The sequence below is a fragment of the Hyperoodon ampullatus genome, assembly GCF_949752795.1.
Source record: "Hyperoodon ampullatus genome assembly, chromosome: X".
In the NCBI taxonomy this organism is placed as follows: domain Eukaryota; kingdom Metazoa; phylum Chordata; class Mammalia; order Artiodactyla; family Ziphiidae; genus Hyperoodon; species Hyperoodon ampullatus.
This window is the reverse complement of record NC_136913.1, coordinates 96,949,874-96,968,959: the sequence shown is the minus strand read 5'-3', so window position 1 is coordinate 96,968,959 and position 19,086 is coordinate 96,949,874. Positions and strand designations below refer to the sequence as shown.

Genomic DNA, 19,086 nt, shown 5'->3' with positions numbered 1-19,086 from the left:
ATATTAATAGTCAAAAGAAGAAAAACCCTATGATCATATCAATTGATGCAGAAAAAGTGTTTGACAAACTTCAACATACATTTATGATTTTTTTTAAAAGATGTCTTGGCAAACTTGGAATAGAATGTAACTTGCACAACCTGAGCCACAGAACCTACAGCTGACTAAATGGTGAAAGATTGAAGACTTTCTAAGATCAGTTAAAAATGTATATCTGCTTTCAGTACTTCTATTCCACATTGTACTGGAGATCCTAGACAATGCAATAAGGGAAGGAAAAACATTACAGCCATACAGATTGGAAAGGAAGAATAAAACTATCTCATGATTCTGTATAAAGAAAACCCTAAAAAATCTATTAAAAACTTGATAGAATAAAAAAATGAATTTAGCAAGGCCACAGACTACAAGGTCAATACACAAAAATCAACCATATACTAACAATAAACAATTGGAAATAAATTTTAAAAGACAGTACCATTGTAAATTGTTGCAAAGGAAATGTAATACTTAGGTATATGCTTAACAAATCACTATAGGACTTACACAGTAAAAACTGCAAAACATGGATGAAAGAAATGACATACTCTGTTCATGGATTGGAAGACTCAGCAGAATAAATATGCTTTCACTCAGCATAAGGTTTTCAAGGTTCATCCATGTTGTGGTATGTATCAATACTTCATTCCTTTTTAAGGCTGGATAATAATAATAATGTACCACATTTTGTTTACCCTTTTATCAGTTGATGAATATTTGGGTTGTTTTTACTCTTCAGCTATTATGAATAATGCTGCTGAACATTTGTGTACAAGTCTTTGTGTAGAATGTGTTTTCATTTCTCTTGGGTATGTAGCAAGGAGTGAAATTGCTGGGTCATATGGTAACTTTATGTTTAACCATTTGAGGAATTGCCATATTGTTTTCCAAAGTAGCTGCACCATTTCACATTCTCACCAGCAGTGTGTGGATCTACAGATCCTCACCTACACTGGTTATTATTTGTCTTTTTAAAATTATTATATCTATCCTAGCAGGTATAAAATGGTATCTCATTGTGGTTTTGATTTGAGTATACCTAATGACCAATGATGTTGGGCATCTTTTCATGTGCTTGTTGGCCATTTGTATGTCTTCTTTCTGGAAATGTCTATTCAAGTGCTTTGCCCATTTTTAAATTGGTTTATTTGTATTTTTATTGTTGAATTATAATTGTTTTTTATAAAGGCACAAGTCCCTTATCAGACATATGATATTTAATTACTTTCTCTTATTCTGTGGGTTTTCTCTTCATTTTCTTCATGGTGTCCTTTGAAGTACAAAGTTTTTAACTTTAAGTCCAATTTGACAATTTTTTTCCCTTTGTTCCTTGGCTTTTGGTGTCATCTCTAAGAAACCATTGTTTTACCCAAGGTCATGAGGATTTACTCCTAAACTTTCTTCTTAAAGTTTTATAGTTTTTATCTATTAAATTTAGTTCTATGATTCATTTTGAGTTGAATTTTGTATGTGGTATGAGGTAGGAGTCCAACTTCATTCTTTTGAATGTGGATGGACAGTAGTCCCAGCATGCCCAGCTGATTGTCAAAGGCGCAAAAGCAACTCAGTGGAAGAACAATAGCCTTTTCAGCAAATGGCAAATGGATACCCACAGGCAAAACAAACAAACAAACAAAAACCCTCAATGTAAACTTCACCCCTTAAGCAAAAATGAGCTCAAAGTTGATCATAGAGCTAAATGCAAATCTTACAACTATAAAACTTGTAGAGGAAAACATAAGAGAAATCTTCATGACCTCGGGTTAGGTAAAGAGTTCTTAGACATAATACCAAAAGCATAATCCATTAAAAATTTGATAAATTTGATTTCATTGAAATTAAAACACTTTGTTCTATGAAAGACACCATTAAGTAAATGAAAAGATAACACGCAAACTGAGAGAACACATTTGCAATTTACATTCCTGACAAAGAGCTAGTATCCAGAATATATTTTAAAACTATCTAAATCCACCTGTAAGCAAGCAAAGTACCTAGTAAAAATGGGCAAAGGATCTAAACAGACACCTCACCACAGAGGATATCTATATAGCACATAAGCATATGAAAAGATGCTCAACTTCATTCCAATTTGGGAAATACAAATTAAAACCATAATGAGATACCACTACTTAATCTGTTAGAATAGTTAAACTTTAAAAAACTTGACAAATGCTAAGAAGGATACAGAGCAAGTGGTGAGAATGAAACATGGTACAGCCACTCTGGAAAACAGTTTGGCAGTTTATTATAAAGTTAAATGTACACTTACTTCATGATCCAGCAATATCACTCCTAGATATTTAAGCCAGGGGAATTAAACTTATGTTCACAGAAAGACCTGTACATGAATGTTCACAGCAGCTTTATTCACAATTATTAAAAACTGGAAGCAACCCAAATGTTCTTTAATGGGTGAATGAATAAGCAAACTGTGGTACATCCACACAACAAGAAACTACTCAGCGATAAAAGGCAATAGATTATCGATACATACAAAACCAGATGAATCTCGAAGATATTAATGCTGAGTGAAATAAGCCAGTCCCAGAAGGTTACCTACTGTATGATTCCATTTATATGACATTTTGGAAAAAGTAAACTAAAAGAATGGAGAATGGAGCAGTGGTTGCCAGGGGGGTTCGAGAGAGTTTGATTACAAAGGGGCAACATTAGGTAATTTGGGGGGTTGATGGAACTGTTGTGTATCCTGATTGTGGTGGTGATTACATTAGTCCTTCCAGGTCTTAAAAGTGCTTATACAGGTATATACACTCATCAAAACTCATTGAACACTTAAAATAGATGAATTTTACTGTGTAAATCATACCTCAATAATGTTGATTTTTTAAAAAAAACATAAAGTCTCTCCTCACCAATCCTACTCCTTAAAAATAACTACAATTTAGTGTGTACCTGTCTAGAATATGTAAGCATGTAATATAAAGGGGTTTTCAGTTGGATAAAGGGTATCATTTTACACAATATATATTGCTCTTTATGTTGCTTTTTTCACTTAGAGGTCTTATAAATATATGGATAGATGCATATATACGATATGTTTTTCTACATATAAAATGTTGATAGAGCTACTATATTTTTAATAGTTTGATTATAAGCCATTTTGTGGATGTGACATCATTTATTTAAGCAGTCTCCCACTGTTGGATATTTAGGTTGTTGCCAGTTGTTTTGCTCTTACAAGCTGCAGTGCTAGCGAACAGCCCTGCATATACATCTTTTTGCAAGTATATCGATAAGATAAATTTCTAATTGTAGGATTACTGGGTCGTAAGGTAAGTGTAATTTGAATTTTTATAGCTACTGACAGATTGCCCTCTGTAGAAGCAAGTAGAACTTTGAGAATGAGTCGGGTGCATTTTGCATTTTCCCATCCCAAATCACTGAACTTCTCTCTTTCATAGGATCATGCCGATATTGAGTGGAAGTTTGCAAGGACGAAGCTCTGGATGAGTTACTTCGATGAAGGTGGCACCTTGCCACCTCCTTTCAACATCATCCCCAGCCCCAAGTCATTTCTATACCTTGGTAACTGGTTCAACAACACCTTCTGCCCCCAAAGAGACCCTGATGGTAGACGGAGAAGGCACAACTTGAGAAGCTTCACAGTAAGGCTTTTAAAAATTATGTTTCTTTGTAAACACAAATGTTTTCTCCTTTCCTTCCTTTGTAACATTCCCTATCTTGAACATCTTAAAACTACTCCAACCTACAGATGCTTTGGGGGTTTGTCAGGCAGTTGCTCCTGTGTCATGTCCCAGTCCTAATGTTTAGAAATATATTCGAGTGGACGGGCTGCTGGGAGACTGCTGATGTAACCTCTCTGTCCATTTTCAATGGCAGGAACGTCATGCTGACAGCCTGATACAGAATCAACATTACCAGGTAAAGCTTCTTCATAGGGACTAAGCACAATAGTTCTTGGTCAGTTGTGTGAACTTGGACAAATCACTTTCCCTCACTGATCCTCAGTTTCCTCGTCTGTAAAATAAGGATGATAAAACCTAAATTGTAGTTGTGAGAACTGAGTGGCGAGTATGTATGTATGGTTGTGTGTGTGTGTGTGTGTGTGTGTCCTGGCACAGTGCCTGACACATTGCATTAAGTGGTAGCTATCATCATCACCATTACTAACACAAAGCAGGGTGACCATGTGTATACCATTCCCAGAGGCTAAGTTAAAAGAGGCCATCCCTGTAAAGGGGAAGTATAGATTGCCTCTAAGAAAAGTATCTTGATTATGTAATTAGTGGACATTGAAATCATCAGACTCTGTGACACTGAAGAATGACTTTCTCAACTTTATAAAAGGAAGAAAACCTCTCATCTTACTAGGAAGGTTCAAGTTTAATCTAGCCTGAAGGGAAAGGATATTGACTGTGACCATTCAAGGATTATTCTGCTCTCATTATTCCATGAATGTGTATCCGTGTTTACCTTATGCTTGGGTGGAAAATTTTCCTTTCGGGTAAATTTGATCTCACTGGCCCACTCTGCCACCAAATTTGGACACATAATAAATTCTTCATTTAGCCAATGGACTTAACTGGGGGGTTTTGTAGAAAATGCCTGGATCCTGTGAGGATTTTCCAATGCAAAGACAGTCTAAGCGTATTTTATTTCCTGTGTATGTTTCTTATTTTACTGAGAGTCCAAGAAGGAAACTGAATGCTTCTTCATGTTTTTGTTTAAATTCCAGGAAGTTATCAGGAATTTAGTCAAAAGATATGTGGCAGCTATGATAAGAAATTCCAAAACAAATGAGGGACTAACAGAAGAAAATTTTAAGGTAATTTGATCATAAAGTGGTTTAATTCTTCATTCACATTTCTTAAGCATCATTCAATCTTCACAGTGTTTGAGGTTTCTGGTGATGGAATTTCAACAGCCTATGATACAGCAAAACCAGCTACAATTCTTATTCTCTCTCTTAGAATAGTCTGTCATCCAGTAGATGGATAGATTTTTACCAATGTCTGTCATACCACAATCAGCTTTATGAATAATAAAAATATGCATTCTTTTAATATTCTCGGTTTTTCTCAGTATGGGAATTGAGTACTTTAAATGATATGGCATGGGTGTGTGATGAGAAGAAAGATAGCAAAGGGGAGATGCCTAGAGATTTAAAGGCCTTCTTTAAATAAGATAAAGACAAAAAGTCTATTATTAAATCTAACATTTATGAAACCCTACCATTACACATTTTTGGCTGTCACATTGGGATGCTATTGGCATCTAGTGAGTAGAGACCAGGGTTGTTGCTAAAAATCCTACAATGCACAGCACAGCTCCCAACAGCAAAGAATTACCACACTCAACATGTCAATTGGTTGAGAAACCCTATCCTAGAACACATATATGTTTTCTAAGGAACATAAGAAGGCTGTTATCCTAATCCATAGACATAACTCATCGGTTGAGGGCCTGCTATACGCCAAGCACTCTGCTAGGTGCTGGGGCACAGTCATGAGCAAGATATAACCAGCCCCTACTCTCTCGTGGAGTCACACACAATAATAATAGAGGCGAATGACTGAGTATTCTAACAGGATCAACACAGGGTGCTGTAGAGACATAGAAATGGGGGGACACCCAACTGGGACTTGGGGATTCGAGGCAGGCTTTCCAGAGGAAGCCATGTTTAAGCTGAGGTTTGAAGGAGGAGCCAGATAAAGGAGAGTTGGGGAGAAGAATGTTCCAGACAGAGAAAACAGCACATGCAAAGGCCCAGAGGCAAGAGAGAATATGTCCATACAGGTGGACAGTAAAAAGCCTGGGGAAAGAGCAGGAAGGAATGAAATGGGAGAGATCGACATGTACTAGACCTTGAAAAACCTTGTAGTCTGTGGTATGGCATTTTTCCTTTTTCCTAAGGTCAGCGACAAGTTACTAAACAGTGTTAAGCAAGAGAACGACATGATCAGATATAAACTTTTCAAAGATGGTTTTTAAAAGCGCGATCTAGTATCTAGGCAACCAGTTAGAGATAGAAGACATTTCACAGGCACTTGAATAAACAAGGTCCCCTGGCCCAAAACAGCAGTCTCATCTCCTGACATTCCACTTCCCTAGTTTTATTCCTGAGAGTCCTAAAAGCTTTTTCCTCTTCAGTAGTACTTTTCTATTTAGATTCCAATGAGAGCCCTACTCTGATACCTTCATTGTTGATTAACACTTCAGTCTGTTGGCGTGCTCCTGATAGGGAAGTTCTGAAATCAACTTTACCAATTGCACATTTTTTCCCAATGGCCAGCTCTGCCCACAGCATTGTTAATATGTTTTTCTTGTGCTGGAATAATGTGAGATTTTTCTGGTAGTTCATGTACCTTGTGATTTGCAGTGAGGCGAAACCTGGAACATTCCGAAGGATACTCAACGTGCCTATTTCGAACTAAAGACCAAGCTTCTTAACATGACATGCCTTCTCTCTTGCCCTAGGAATTAAAGCAGGACATTTCCAGCTTTCGATATGAAGTGCTTGACCTCTTGGGAAACAGGAAACACCAAAGGAGAAGTTTTTCCACTAGCAGCACTGAATTTTCTCAGAGAGATGATACCAATGATGGCAGTGGCGGGGCTCGGGCCAAATCCAAGAGTGTCTCTTTCAATTTAGGCTGCAAGAAAAAAGCCTGCCATGGGCCACCTCTCATCAGGACCATGCCAAGAGTTAGTGGTGCCCAAGGGAAGTCAAAAGCTGAGTCATCAAGCAAACGCTCCTTCATGGGTCCCTCTCTCAAGAAACTGGGTCTCCTATTCTCCAAGTTTAATGGTCATATGTCTGAACCCAGTTCAGAGCCGATGTACACAATTTCTGATGGAATCGTTCAGCCACATTATATGTGGCAGGATATCAAATATTCTCAGATGGAGAAAGGGAAAGCAGAGTCCTGTTCTCAAAGGGAAATTAACCTCAGTGAGGTAGAATTAGGTGACGCCCGGGGCGCTGCTCAGAGCAGTGAATGCCCTCTAGCCTGTTCCAGCTCTCTTCACTGCGCATCCAGCATCTGCTCCTCAAATTCTAAACTTTTAGACTCCTCAGAGGATGTATTTGAAACTTGGGGAGAGGCTTGTGACCTGCTCATGCACAAATGGGGTGATGGACAGGAAGACCAAGTTACAACTCGGCTCTAAGTCAAGCCGGTATCACCTGTTCTGGAACTCAGAAAATTTCTAATTTCTTTGCTCTCAGAGGTGACATAGAATATGATGCCCTCACTGCCCCCCACTAGACAGGAGAGTGAAACTCCTATTGTTTTCACCATCTTTTATAGCCACATTCTTCATTTTTTGTTCTTGTTATTATTATGACTATTATTTGCCTTTTTATACCTACAAACGCTAAGTCCATTTCAAAACCAACTGAAGAGGTGTTTGCCCCTCATCAGCAGAGGTGCAGTCGGGTGCTTAAACCTTTGGCTTTGCTTTTCTTACCCTTGCTTCCTTGAAGCTCCAGGTGCCACTTTGCTACTGTCGCTGCCGCACAGATTCCTGACCTTCCTCAGGATCTCACACCATTTCCCCACAGGGCTGAGGGCTGTGCTCAGCAGTCCCCACCAGCTATCAGATAAGGCAAACTAACTTGCCTATCTTTGTTGCCCTTCAGTGCTCCATGCTGCCCATTCTGGTTCAATGAACAGCATCAAAGGGAAACTGAATAGACTCCAAAGAATTGTCAGCTTGTGGTTTCTAGGTATAACTGGACTTCGTGTTGTTTTTGCTTTTAAATACTACAGCTTCTCCTTATCATGGGGGCTGTTGAATTTGTTTCTTAAAGATTTGTGAGTTTCCTAATGTATGCCAATGAATATTTACCCCATAGTATATGTCATATCTAATAAGTTAGTAAATTCCTTTCCTGTGTTTGTGTATTTCAGTTAGATTATATTTTAAAATTTGATAGTATCGAGATTAGTATTTAGGATGCGTACTGTTTTTTAAAAACTTCTACTGTACTCTAATCAACAGTTACTACATCTCATACATTGGCAAGAAAAAATAATTAGCTGGTATATTTATAGGGTCCTATCTACTGTTGATAGTTTTAATCATCACTGCTATCAAAAGCATTTCTAAGATAAAAGCCTGGATTTGAAAATATTTTTTAACAGAAAAATGACATCTTGTTGAGGTGTCAGAATCTGAAAACAGCACCTTCATTTTAATTAATTGCTTTCTGATAAAACAACAACAACAACAACAAAAAACAATTTTAGGTCTAGATAACTTGATTCAAGTTGCAGTTTTAATGTTCAGTGGGGGCAGTGGAATTGCGTGTGTAAACTCATGTTAGATATATAACATAACAACCCTAGTGAATTCATGGAACTATAGACATGATCCAAATTCTACTATCTTCAAAGAAAACTGCATTATACATCAAAACAAATGATTTTCCACAGCTTAGGAGTACCTCATCAGAACACATAGGTAAATGTTAAAAAATGAAGCCCATAATGCATATGGTCACCATGTTAGGTCCAGTAACCATCAACTGATTACCTGCTAAACAAGGGCAGTTTTTATCAATGTTAGCACAAAGGTATCCCCAACTTACACAATAACACATGGCCTGAAATAGCCCAAGGTCTGGGTCCTGGTGATTAAATTAATGGGTAGCTCAAAAAAGTAAGAAACTTAATTAGTTGTCACCCTGTTCTTGTATTCAATAAATGTCAACAGTAATAGGAAAACATCTAAATTCATGTGTATACTTTCTGCCAAAATTAAGTGACTGAAGCATTCTCAAACAATGCAAATATGCTTCCAAAATAGTTTTTTTTTTTCTTTTTGTGGTACGCGGGCCTCTCACTGTTGTGGCCTCTCCCGCTGCAGAGCACAGGCTCCGGACGTGCAGGCTCAGCAGCCATGGCTCACGGGCCCAGCCGCTCCACGGCATGTGGGATCCTCCCGGACTGGGGCACGAGCCCGTGTCCCCTGCATCAGTAGGCGGACTCTCAACCACTGCGCCACCAGGGAAGCCCCCAAAATAGTTTTTGACAGTGTAGTTTCTGTTATTTGAATTGATTCCCATTCTAGCCCTAACTTTGGTGACTAACAAAATATTCTACATGAAAAAGACACAAACTGGGGATGATGGGGAAACAAGAGGAGGTGTTGAAGAACAAAGCTCAGATCCAAGAAAAAGTGATCAAGAGAACAAGCTGCATCAAGATCCATTTGGTAAGACATTATCACAAAATAATTCCTTGATCATACCTAAAGTGATCATTTACTCAAATCCAACTTCTCTCCTGCTTCTCTAAGTGGGACTATCATAAGTGGCCCTGACATCAGTAACAGGTTACTTTCCAGAAGGAAGGTTTCTAAAGTTACAGAGTCAACTTTCTCAACTGTCAAATTCACTTTGAATAATAAATAGCACCTGGGCTACATTCCTAACTCATATTGATGGCACCAGAAAGCAATACATGGCCCTATTTCATCAAAAAAAAAAAGTATGTCTTTCTCACAAATGCATGTACTTGTGATGACCTAGGTTTCATTGTTCCAGCAGTTACTTTATCAATTTGTTGGAAAACAAGGGTAGCCAGAGATAGAGCCATGGTCCAAAATACACTCTTCTCTCAGTTATGTTCTAAAGAGAGAATATGTGTAAATCATAATAGCCAATCTCTACTACTGAAAGAAACCAGTGTCCTATTTCATGGGCAGTACATTCCTTTTCAGATCTTCTCAGGGTTACTGTCTTTATGACTTGGGCTTAAGATTTCACTAGCTGTGCTGAGGCCTAGCTATGTTGGGGATTGAAGCCAGTTAGCTGTTAAAGCTAATCAGCTATTGTCCTAACTTCCGTGATGGTGACACCAACATTTTTATTAACTCTAACTCTAGTAGAAAGTAGGAAGGGAAGGAGATTTGTGTTCACCTCTCTAACCTCTGGATCAGCTACTATCAAGAAAGATATTTCAAATCAAATGTTTAAGTATGTTCTCTGACCCCAGAGAAGGTATAAGCCAACTTGAGAGTAAATTTATAAACATAAAAGAGCTAAAAGAGAAACTTAGTGAGGATCTACTCAATTCTAACGTCTTATTTTACAAATACAAAAAAAAAAAAAAAAAAGAAAGGAGGTCCAGAGAAGGATAATGACTTGCTCAAGGTCACAAAGCCAGTCAATAATCCCAAATCTTCTAGATTATAGAAACAAGACATTTATTATTAAGCACACATATTATATGTTATACATAGGAGATGTGGAAATGGATTGGCCACTATAGATACCTTTTTGTTCATTTGCCCAAAATGCCACGAACTCCACAAATTTCAGACTGACATATTTATATGTAAAGTTAAAAATGTATTCCAAAGTCAAATACAATTATAAATGGTAGAAGAATCATTTACTTTTTGTCTAAGTATCTATAGCATGGTTCACCTCCATTACAGGTGAAGCTCTTATTTCTGGACACCTATTTTATTTGTTTGATTCCATCATAATTACATTAAAGTCTCCCTGACAATTAGTAAGGGTAAAAATATTATTGAATACAAAGAAAATGTCTGAATTATATTCAGAAATGGCCATTGTTGAAGTATGTCCTCCACTTCTAGCTTTAAATCCAGTGAAGTACAAAGAAAAATGAATGATTCAAAATCATCATTTTTGGAAGATGCCAAATTTTATAGGCATATAAATCTCTAGGTTATATTTCTGTCCACTTACATGGGAATACTTGAAATTTTCTGGTTCTTTCTGCCTCTCATAGTAATTTTTCATTCCATTCTGACCTGATTTAGGGCATTTCAGCTAAGTCCAAAACATCTAAACATCTGTCTGCAATTTGATTAAAGACACACACACACACACACACACACACAGAAACCCTACAGTCTCTACGTTTTGAATGACTTAAATAATGAACAAATACTTTTTCAATAAGAACTTTATAGTTATTATGGCAGTGTAAAACCTACTCTGCAAAGTTCATTGGGGACTTCACTGAAAAATATGAAAAAATACCTTAGCCAGATAATATAAACAACCATTTGATGTTCATATTGCCTTGTGGGTAAGACTCAAGTGGTGTTTTAACTAACAGTTTAAGTGGCCCAGACCTTGGTTTGTTCAACCATCAGGTGAAAAGTACTTGAAGTTAGGCAGACATTCTTTCCTGTTTAAAAGTACACAAGAAAAACTGATGTTATTTTGGTAATCACATTTTCAAAACAGTGTTAATAGATTGCATGTATAGACATAGCCAACGTAAGTGGATGTAATTGTTTGGATCATTTAAAATAAACTCTTCATACCTACTTATCAGCTCCCTCCAACCCCGAACCCTGTGGCTTTGCCTCAAACCTGTGCGTATTTTAGATTCTTTGGCTTGCTTTATCTAGATAATTGTTCCAAATATCCACTTTGTTCGTGTGGAACTAGGCACTGGGAACCGAGTACCCCAATTCAGTGTGAGCATTACTTTAGTAGAGAGAAATGCTATTTCTAGTGTATTTCCAATGACCCTTTCCATCACTTTTTCCAACAGATGTGCATTTTGGCTTGCACTGTTTTGGGGATGTTTGTAAAAGTGAGAACCTTGTCTGTGCACACACACATGCAATGAAACTTAATAGCGTTTGATTGCTCTGGCTTGGCCTTTCATCCCTTTTGGTAATTACTAAATCATTTTGAAGGGAGGGAGAGCAGGGAGAACTTCAATGGAAAGAAACTTCCTGAGATGTGATGAGGAATTGCTAAAATGAACTGCCAAAGCAGCATCCACTGTAGTACAACTGTTAATATTGAGAGCTCTCAGGATTTGGGGTTTCTGGTTTGAAGAATAAATAAAGCTTGTAGGTCAGAAGAAAGAACCTACCTGTAAAAATTAAAATATATATTTTTGGTGAATTAAGTAAGTCTGTATACTTCAGATTTACTGCTTACTTGAGATATTACTATTCATATGTTGATATGTGGCCTAGGATTTTCATCTATATGCTGCATGGTGGTCCAGAGAAGAAGGTGCTGGTAGGCGGCCTTGAGAGCTTTAAGAAATGGAATGTTTATTAAGAAACAAAGGAGTTGATTGCTGGAATAATACAGGCAGCTGGCTAGGGTAGTATTTTTAAGCTCTAGAGTAGATTTATATCTTTTTTTAAACATCTTTATTGGAGTATAATTGCTTTACAATGTTGTGTTAGTTTCTGCTGTATAACAAAGTGAATCAGCTATACGTATACATATATCCCCATATCCCCTCCCTCTTGCATCTCCCTCCCACCCTCCCTATCCCATCCCTCTAGGTGGTCACAAAGCACCAAGCTGCTGCTTCCCACTAGCTATCTATTTTACACTTGGTAGTGTATATATGTCAATGCTACTTGTTAGTTTATTGGATCTGAGTTGTGGTCTTTTCCTAAAGATATACCATCAGTGCTTGTGGTACTTGAGAGACATGTACATATTAAGAATTATTAATGTTTAAATATAAAATTAAGTGGAATGCCCTTATGCCAAAAGCTTATCTGATGTGAAAATTGTGACAGCTCTGTAGAAACTTCCCATTACTACACAAACGAAAGGCAATTTCTATAGTAACAAAAAGAGCCTGCAACTTTTGATCATCGTAATCAGCCTTCATAAATCCATGACTGTGGCACACATCTGCCCTAACCTCATCCCTCACCCTCAAAAAGAAAAGCCTTCTTTACAACGCCAAATGACTTGATAGAACCACAGAAGACTAAATGAAGAAATAATGGCCTACAGTGTGAATGCCATTTTCAGCAACGTGCAGAGTATTTTGCCCCTTGACTTTATCTATGAGCAGGTTCCAGAGCAATCTAACATCCCAGGAGCTGCACTTCAACACATGCACATACACATACTAAGACATCACCCTTGGTGGCAGTGTGCCTTTTATTTTGGCCTATGGTAGCCAATCGTTTGCAAGTACAGTTAAGCTGGGCTTGGCCATTGTGTCTTTTGCCACAATGTTCAATATACCCCACAATACTCATTGCGACAGATTGCCTTCCAACCTAGAAACCCTCTTGACAGTTCTCTGGTCTTATACAACCCTTAAAACTGACCCTTGGATGACAAGACAAAAAAGAGGCTTTGGATTTTTGTGGGGAGTGCTCGAGGTACTTAGATGGTGTGGTAAAGAGGCAAACGGAAAAGCTTTCAAAGTAAGGACTAGTATGGATAAGCACTTTAAAATGTAGGGCTAAATCACCATACTGTCAAACTTTTTAGATAACCAAATTGAGGTGGCGTTCCCCGATTTTTTAAAAAAAATGTAGTTTCTGGATTAAAACATCATCATTTCTGCCTCAACAAAATCCAGAAGTGCAACAGTATATGAAAACTAGCTCTGAACAAACTGTAAATCATTTTTCAAAGGTTGAGTTATATTTCGGTTGAATTTCAGATCATAGCACATTCTCACCTTGTGATCACTGTATTCCTAAATTCAACACATCAGACTCACAGTAAGGTTACATTTTAAATTGTGCAATATCACTGACTGGCTTTTATAAATATCCACTTATGACCAATTACTGGAAGGACTGATTTTCCCAAATTTTATCTAAGAAATAAAATGAATTTGCCAAAACTCTACAGAAAAGAGAAACAAAAGGTAAAAGTGGGAGAGGGTAGTATGGAAGAATGCTAGATTCTATACCTGATGTCATACTTTAGCCTCAAAAATTTAGAATAAACATATAAAGTGAGATTATGAGACTGATATTTTCATAAACATGTCAGAATTAATGTGCCCAAATTAATGTTGTTCTTCAAAGGAGTCACCTTAAGCTGCACCCATATTCGAATGCTGACATTACTCAAACCATTGTGGACTTCTGCTTTTTGGAGGATGTTCAAAATTCACAATACAACCTCTTAATACCCTCAATGGTAGAAAATCATAATCTTGTAAGATTAAATTCTTAGAAACAGTCAAAACTAATTTTAGATCCATATTTGGTAAAAATTTAGGCAATCAAGCTGAGTTCTACTTTTTCTGGTAAAAAATATTTTTCAAGTGCTATTACACAATAGGCACCTTGATAGGCACAATTATAAAATACCAAGACAGTTTCTTGTGGGGTTTGTGAAGTGACCTGGAACTGCTCTTTGGAATCTAGTTTTTTCCTTATCAACTTTGAGGAATAATTTGTGTACACCTACCTGCATCCACTTAAAGTGTACAATTCAGTGAGTCTTCACTGTTGTATACACCCCTAGGACCACCACCAAAATCAAGATACAAAAATTTCCATCACCCCCAAATGAGGCCTTGTTCCTCTTTCAATTCTGGAATCTATTATAGTTTCAAACATGCTTGGAACAGTGGCAGCCTTATTGGAATAAGTTTATAGCCTCCCAAGGAGGAAACATTAAAGAACACCATATTTAGATATATAATCTCCACTGATTTGGGAACAAGCATAATGACTTAACCCTTGAAATACTTGTGTTTAAGCAGTAAAACACATTCCAACTTCCAATGGCTTATGTTGTAAGTAAACTCAGTATTGGCTTCCCAAACCTTATTTGATCCATAAGAAATCACACTTTATAATACAGAGGCTCTGACAACTAGACTGTTAGCAGGAAGAAAGCGCAGTAAGGAAAAGCCCTGGCCTTCCCAGGAAATTGAAGGGAGGGTTTTGGATTCAGGAGGAGCTCTGGTAACAGAAGTAGGAGGCGGCTCTAATGGGAGGATGGCAACAGCTAGCTGAATTTTCAGGTCATTTGAAAATCACATGTTAGGTAGTTCCTGTATAAGATCCAGTCATATTATTTGAAGTACAGATTCATCCATTTTGGGTCACATCACATAGGACTTCCTTTTACAACATATATTAAGCAATCAGTTTAAATAACCAAAGCAATGTAGCCTGTAGTCCAATAAGCGGAGTGATAACTGTGCTTAGTATACTTGGGCAGGAGAAGCAGTCAGAATTCTTTAGTGGCTAGTAGGATTCATTGGAACCAATGGCACTAAAATGAATGTTGTGGGAGCTCACGAGGAAAGCTCTAAACCGAAAGGATTAACACATTAGTCTGTAGTTTTCTTAATGTTAAAGGCAATCCAATTTGATAAATTAACTTAAAATTTTTTAACTGTTCAAATTACTCTTCTAACATAGTACAAGTAAACCCATATATTCTCTTATTTCAACTATAAAGACAAAGACCTTCTCAAGGACATTTCAGTTCAGATAGGGATAAACATCCTTCTCAAGTGAAAGCATTTTAATTTGTCTGTTTCTTATAACATAGGAATGCATACCAGTGGTAGGATTCAAGAAAGTATCACTATTTAAACTCTTCACAGGATTCAAGATTTCTCAAAAACAGGTTGAAATTGAGGATGAAGAATTTCTACCTATTCAGAACAATGAATGTAGTTTGGAGCCAACATTTCCTAGAAGATAAAGAATACTTTTAGAAAACACAGGCAGTGTTTAATTCACTTTCTTAGTCTAGTTGGAGGCCCCAATCATACATCACCATACAGAAAATGTATGCATTGAACTTAAGGTTAAAATTGTATCTCCCGAGCTTAATCATGAAAAGGGGAAATTCCAAATGTGTTTGTGTAAATGGCATTTGGCTTTGCAGACTACTACTTTAAAAGCTAAAGCCTCCTTGAATAACTATTACTTTTATTTAAATATTTCCTGTAGGAAGTGCAAAGTTACTGTCATAATTAAATGTGCTAAAAAGAATCTTGTACAATAAAATGATTTGGTGTCTTTAGCTTCAGTATAAACAAAAATAAAGCATTTACTTTTTTCCTCCAAAATGTATGGCTGCTCAGATTTAAGGTGTTTGTTCCTCCCTTTTCCAACATAATCACTTATATCCATCTATTATTAATAAACATTTGTGAACAACAGTGGATTTTACACTATCATTTAACCAGCAGACACACTTAAGGGAGACCTCCACATTCCAATATATTTTGAAAAGTTCATGACTGAGAATAAACATTATGACGATCATTCTTTTATATTTCCCATTAAACAAAGCTGTATTAAATATTTAGAAAACTGAATAAGCATTCATAAAGAACTTTGAGATTGATGACATGAAGGGACCAATACAGCTATAAAGCTATGGCGTACGACACTGACAAACCTTACTGGCCTTATCCTGAAAACTTCTGAGTAACCAAAGAATGATACATGTCGTACAGAGCAGTTTCATTCTGTGGGTCAGTGAGAAGACACATAAATTGAGGTTCAGCTGGTCATTATTCAGCTAGTATAATCTGAGTACATTTGGGTAATATTTTCTGAAGTTATCAGTTGACATTTCTTTTAAAGTTTTTTCTGTAGTCATGGACTTTTCAGCAATTAACTTTCCCCTAATTAATTCAGATTCCTGAAGTTTTGTCTTTTAATTAACTTTTAGGCCACCAGAACACTGGTTAGCATACCAGAACAACTTCACTTTCAGCCAAATAACTCAGTTGCAAGTCCTGGCCTTTTTTTTTTTTTAATTTTTAAAGTCACGTTTATTTATTTTTTTTACATCTTTATTGGAGAATAATTGCTTTATAATTGTGTGGTAGTTTCTGCTTTATAACAAAGTGAATCAGTTATACATACACATATGTTCCCATATCTCTTCCCTCTTGTGTCTCCCTCCCTCCCACCCTCCCTATCCTACCCCTCTAGGTGGCCACAAAGCACCGAGCTGATCTCCCTGGGCTATGCGGCTGCTTCCCACTAGCTATTTATTTTACGTTTGGTAGTGTATATATGTCCATGCCACTCTCTCACTTTGTCACGGCTTACCCTTCCCCCTCCCCATATCCTCAAGTCCATTCTCTAGTAGGTCTGTGTCTTTATTCCCATCTTGCCCCTAGGTTCTTCATGACCTTTTTTTTTCTTAGATTCCATATATACGTGTTAGCATACGGTATTTTTCTTTCTGACTTACTTCACGCTGTATGACAGACTCTAGGTCCATCCACCTCACTACAAATAACTCAATTTCGTTTTTTTATGGCTGAGTAATATTCCATTGTATATATGTGCCACATCTTCTTTATCCATTCATCCAATGATGGACATTTAGGTTGCTTGCATGTCCTGGCTATTGTAAATAGAGCTGCAATGAACATTTTGGTACATGACTCTTCTTGAATTATAGTTTTCTCAGGGTATGTGCCCAGTAGTGGGATTGCTGGGTCCTACGGTAGTTCTATTTTTAGTTTTTTAAGGAACCTCCATACTGTTCTCCATAGTGGCTGTATCAATTTACATTCCAACCAACAGTGCAAGAGGGTTCCCTTTTCTCCACAACCTCTCCAGCATTTATTGTTTCTAGATTTCTTGATGATGGCCATTCTGACCAGTGTGAGATGATCTCTCATTGTAGTTTTGATTTGCATTTCTCTAATGATGAATGATGTTGAGCATTCTTTCATGTGTTTGTTGGCAGTCTGTATATCTTCTTTGGAGAAATGTCTATTTAGGTCTTCTGCCCATTTTTGGATTGGGTTGTGTTTTTGATAATGAGCTGCATGAGCCGCTTCTAAATTCTGGAGATTAATCCTTTGTCAGTTGCTTCATTTGCAAATATTTTCTCCCATTCTGAGGGTTGTCTTTTGGTCTTGTTTATGGTTTCCTTTGCTGTGCAAAAGCTTTGAAGTTTCATTAGGTCCCATTTGTTTATTTTCATTTTTATTTCCGTTTCTCTAGGAGGTGGGTCAAAAAGGATCTTGCTGTGATTTATGTCACAGTGTTCTGCCTATGTTTTCCTCTAAGAGTTTGATAGTGTCTGGCCTTACATTTAGGTCTTTAATCCATTTTGAGCTTATTTTTGTGTATGGTGTTAGGGAGTGTTCTAATTTCATACTTTTACATGTCCCTGTCCAGTTTTCCCAGCACCACTTATTGAAGAGGCTGTCTTTTCTCCACTATATATCCTTGCCTCCTCTACCAAAGATAAGGTGACCATATGTGCGTGGGTTTATCTCTGGGCTTTCTATCCTGTCCCATTGATCTATCTTTCTGTTTTTGTGCCAGTACCATACTGTCTTGATTACTGTAGCTTTGTAGTATAGTCTGAAGTCAGGGAGCCTGATTCCTCCAGCTCCATTTTTCATTCTCAAGATTGCTTTGTCTATTCGGGGTCTTTTGTGTTTCCATACAAATTGTGAAATTTTTTGTTCTAGTTCTGTGAAAAATATGGCCATTTTTTAAAATAAATTTATTTATTTTTGGCCACGTTGGGTCTTCGTTGCTGCACACAGGCTTTCTCTAGTTGTGGCGAGCAGGGGTACTCTTTGTTGCAGTGCGTGGGCTTCTCATTGTGGTGGCTTCTCTTGTTGCAGAGCACAGGCTCTAGGCACGCAGGCTTCAGTAGTTGTGGCACATGGGCTCAGGAGTTGTGGCTCATGGGCTCTAGAGTGCAGGCTCACTAGTTGTGGCACACGGGCCTAGTTGGTCTGCAGCATGTGGGATCTTCCCGGACCAGGGCTCAAACCCATGTCCCCTGCATTGGCAGGCGGATTCTTAACCACTGCACCACCAGGAAAGCCCTGGCCTAATTATTTTAAGTGTGATTGGGTGTATAACATTTATACATTGGTTAGATAAAACAATTTAAAAAGCAGTAATGTATCTGGAAAAGACGTGCAACCAGTACAAGCAAATTCCAACAACTCAATAATAAAAACAGAATTTGAACACATTTCAAAAAGAAATATATACAACTAGCAAATAAGCACATGAAGAACTGTTAAACATAATCATAGGGAAATGCAAATTAAAACCACAATGAGATACCACTTACTACCAAACCCACCAGAATGGGTACGATCAAAAAGACTGACACCACCAAATGCTGATGGGGATGAACAATTGGATTCTCATATACTGCTGGTGGGAGTATAAAATGGTACAATCACTTTGGAAAAATCTCCTTCATTTCTGTACTAAACATATACCTAACCTATGACCCAGTAATTCCAAGAGGAATTAAAACAAATGCTCATAAGAAGACTTGTACAAAAATGTTCATAGCAGCTTCATGCATAT

At 37.4% G+C, this 19,086-nt stretch overlaps 1 protein-coding gene across 1 annotated transcript in view; it reads left to right on the top strand.

Moving 5' to 3' along the window:
- The window catches only part of TRPC5 (transient receptor potential cation channel subfamily C member 5), a gene marked incomplete at both ends in the record, with an annotated part of 136,603 nt that extends 129,409 nt beyond the window's left edge, over nt 1-7,194 (top strand). Inside the window, 4 exons of the mRNA XM_079727771.1 lie at nt 3,465-3,668; nt 3,904-3,945; nt 4,760-4,849; nt 6,502-7,194. Of these exons, the coding sequence (XP_079583897.1) occupies nt 3,465-3,668; nt 3,904-3,945; nt 4,760-4,849; nt 6,502-7,194 (1,029 nt within the window). The remainder of the gene's footprint in view (nt 1-3,464; nt 3,669-3,903; nt 3,946-4,759; nt 4,850-6,501) is intronic.
- Nucleotides 7,195-19,086: the final 11,892 nt, after the last annotated feature.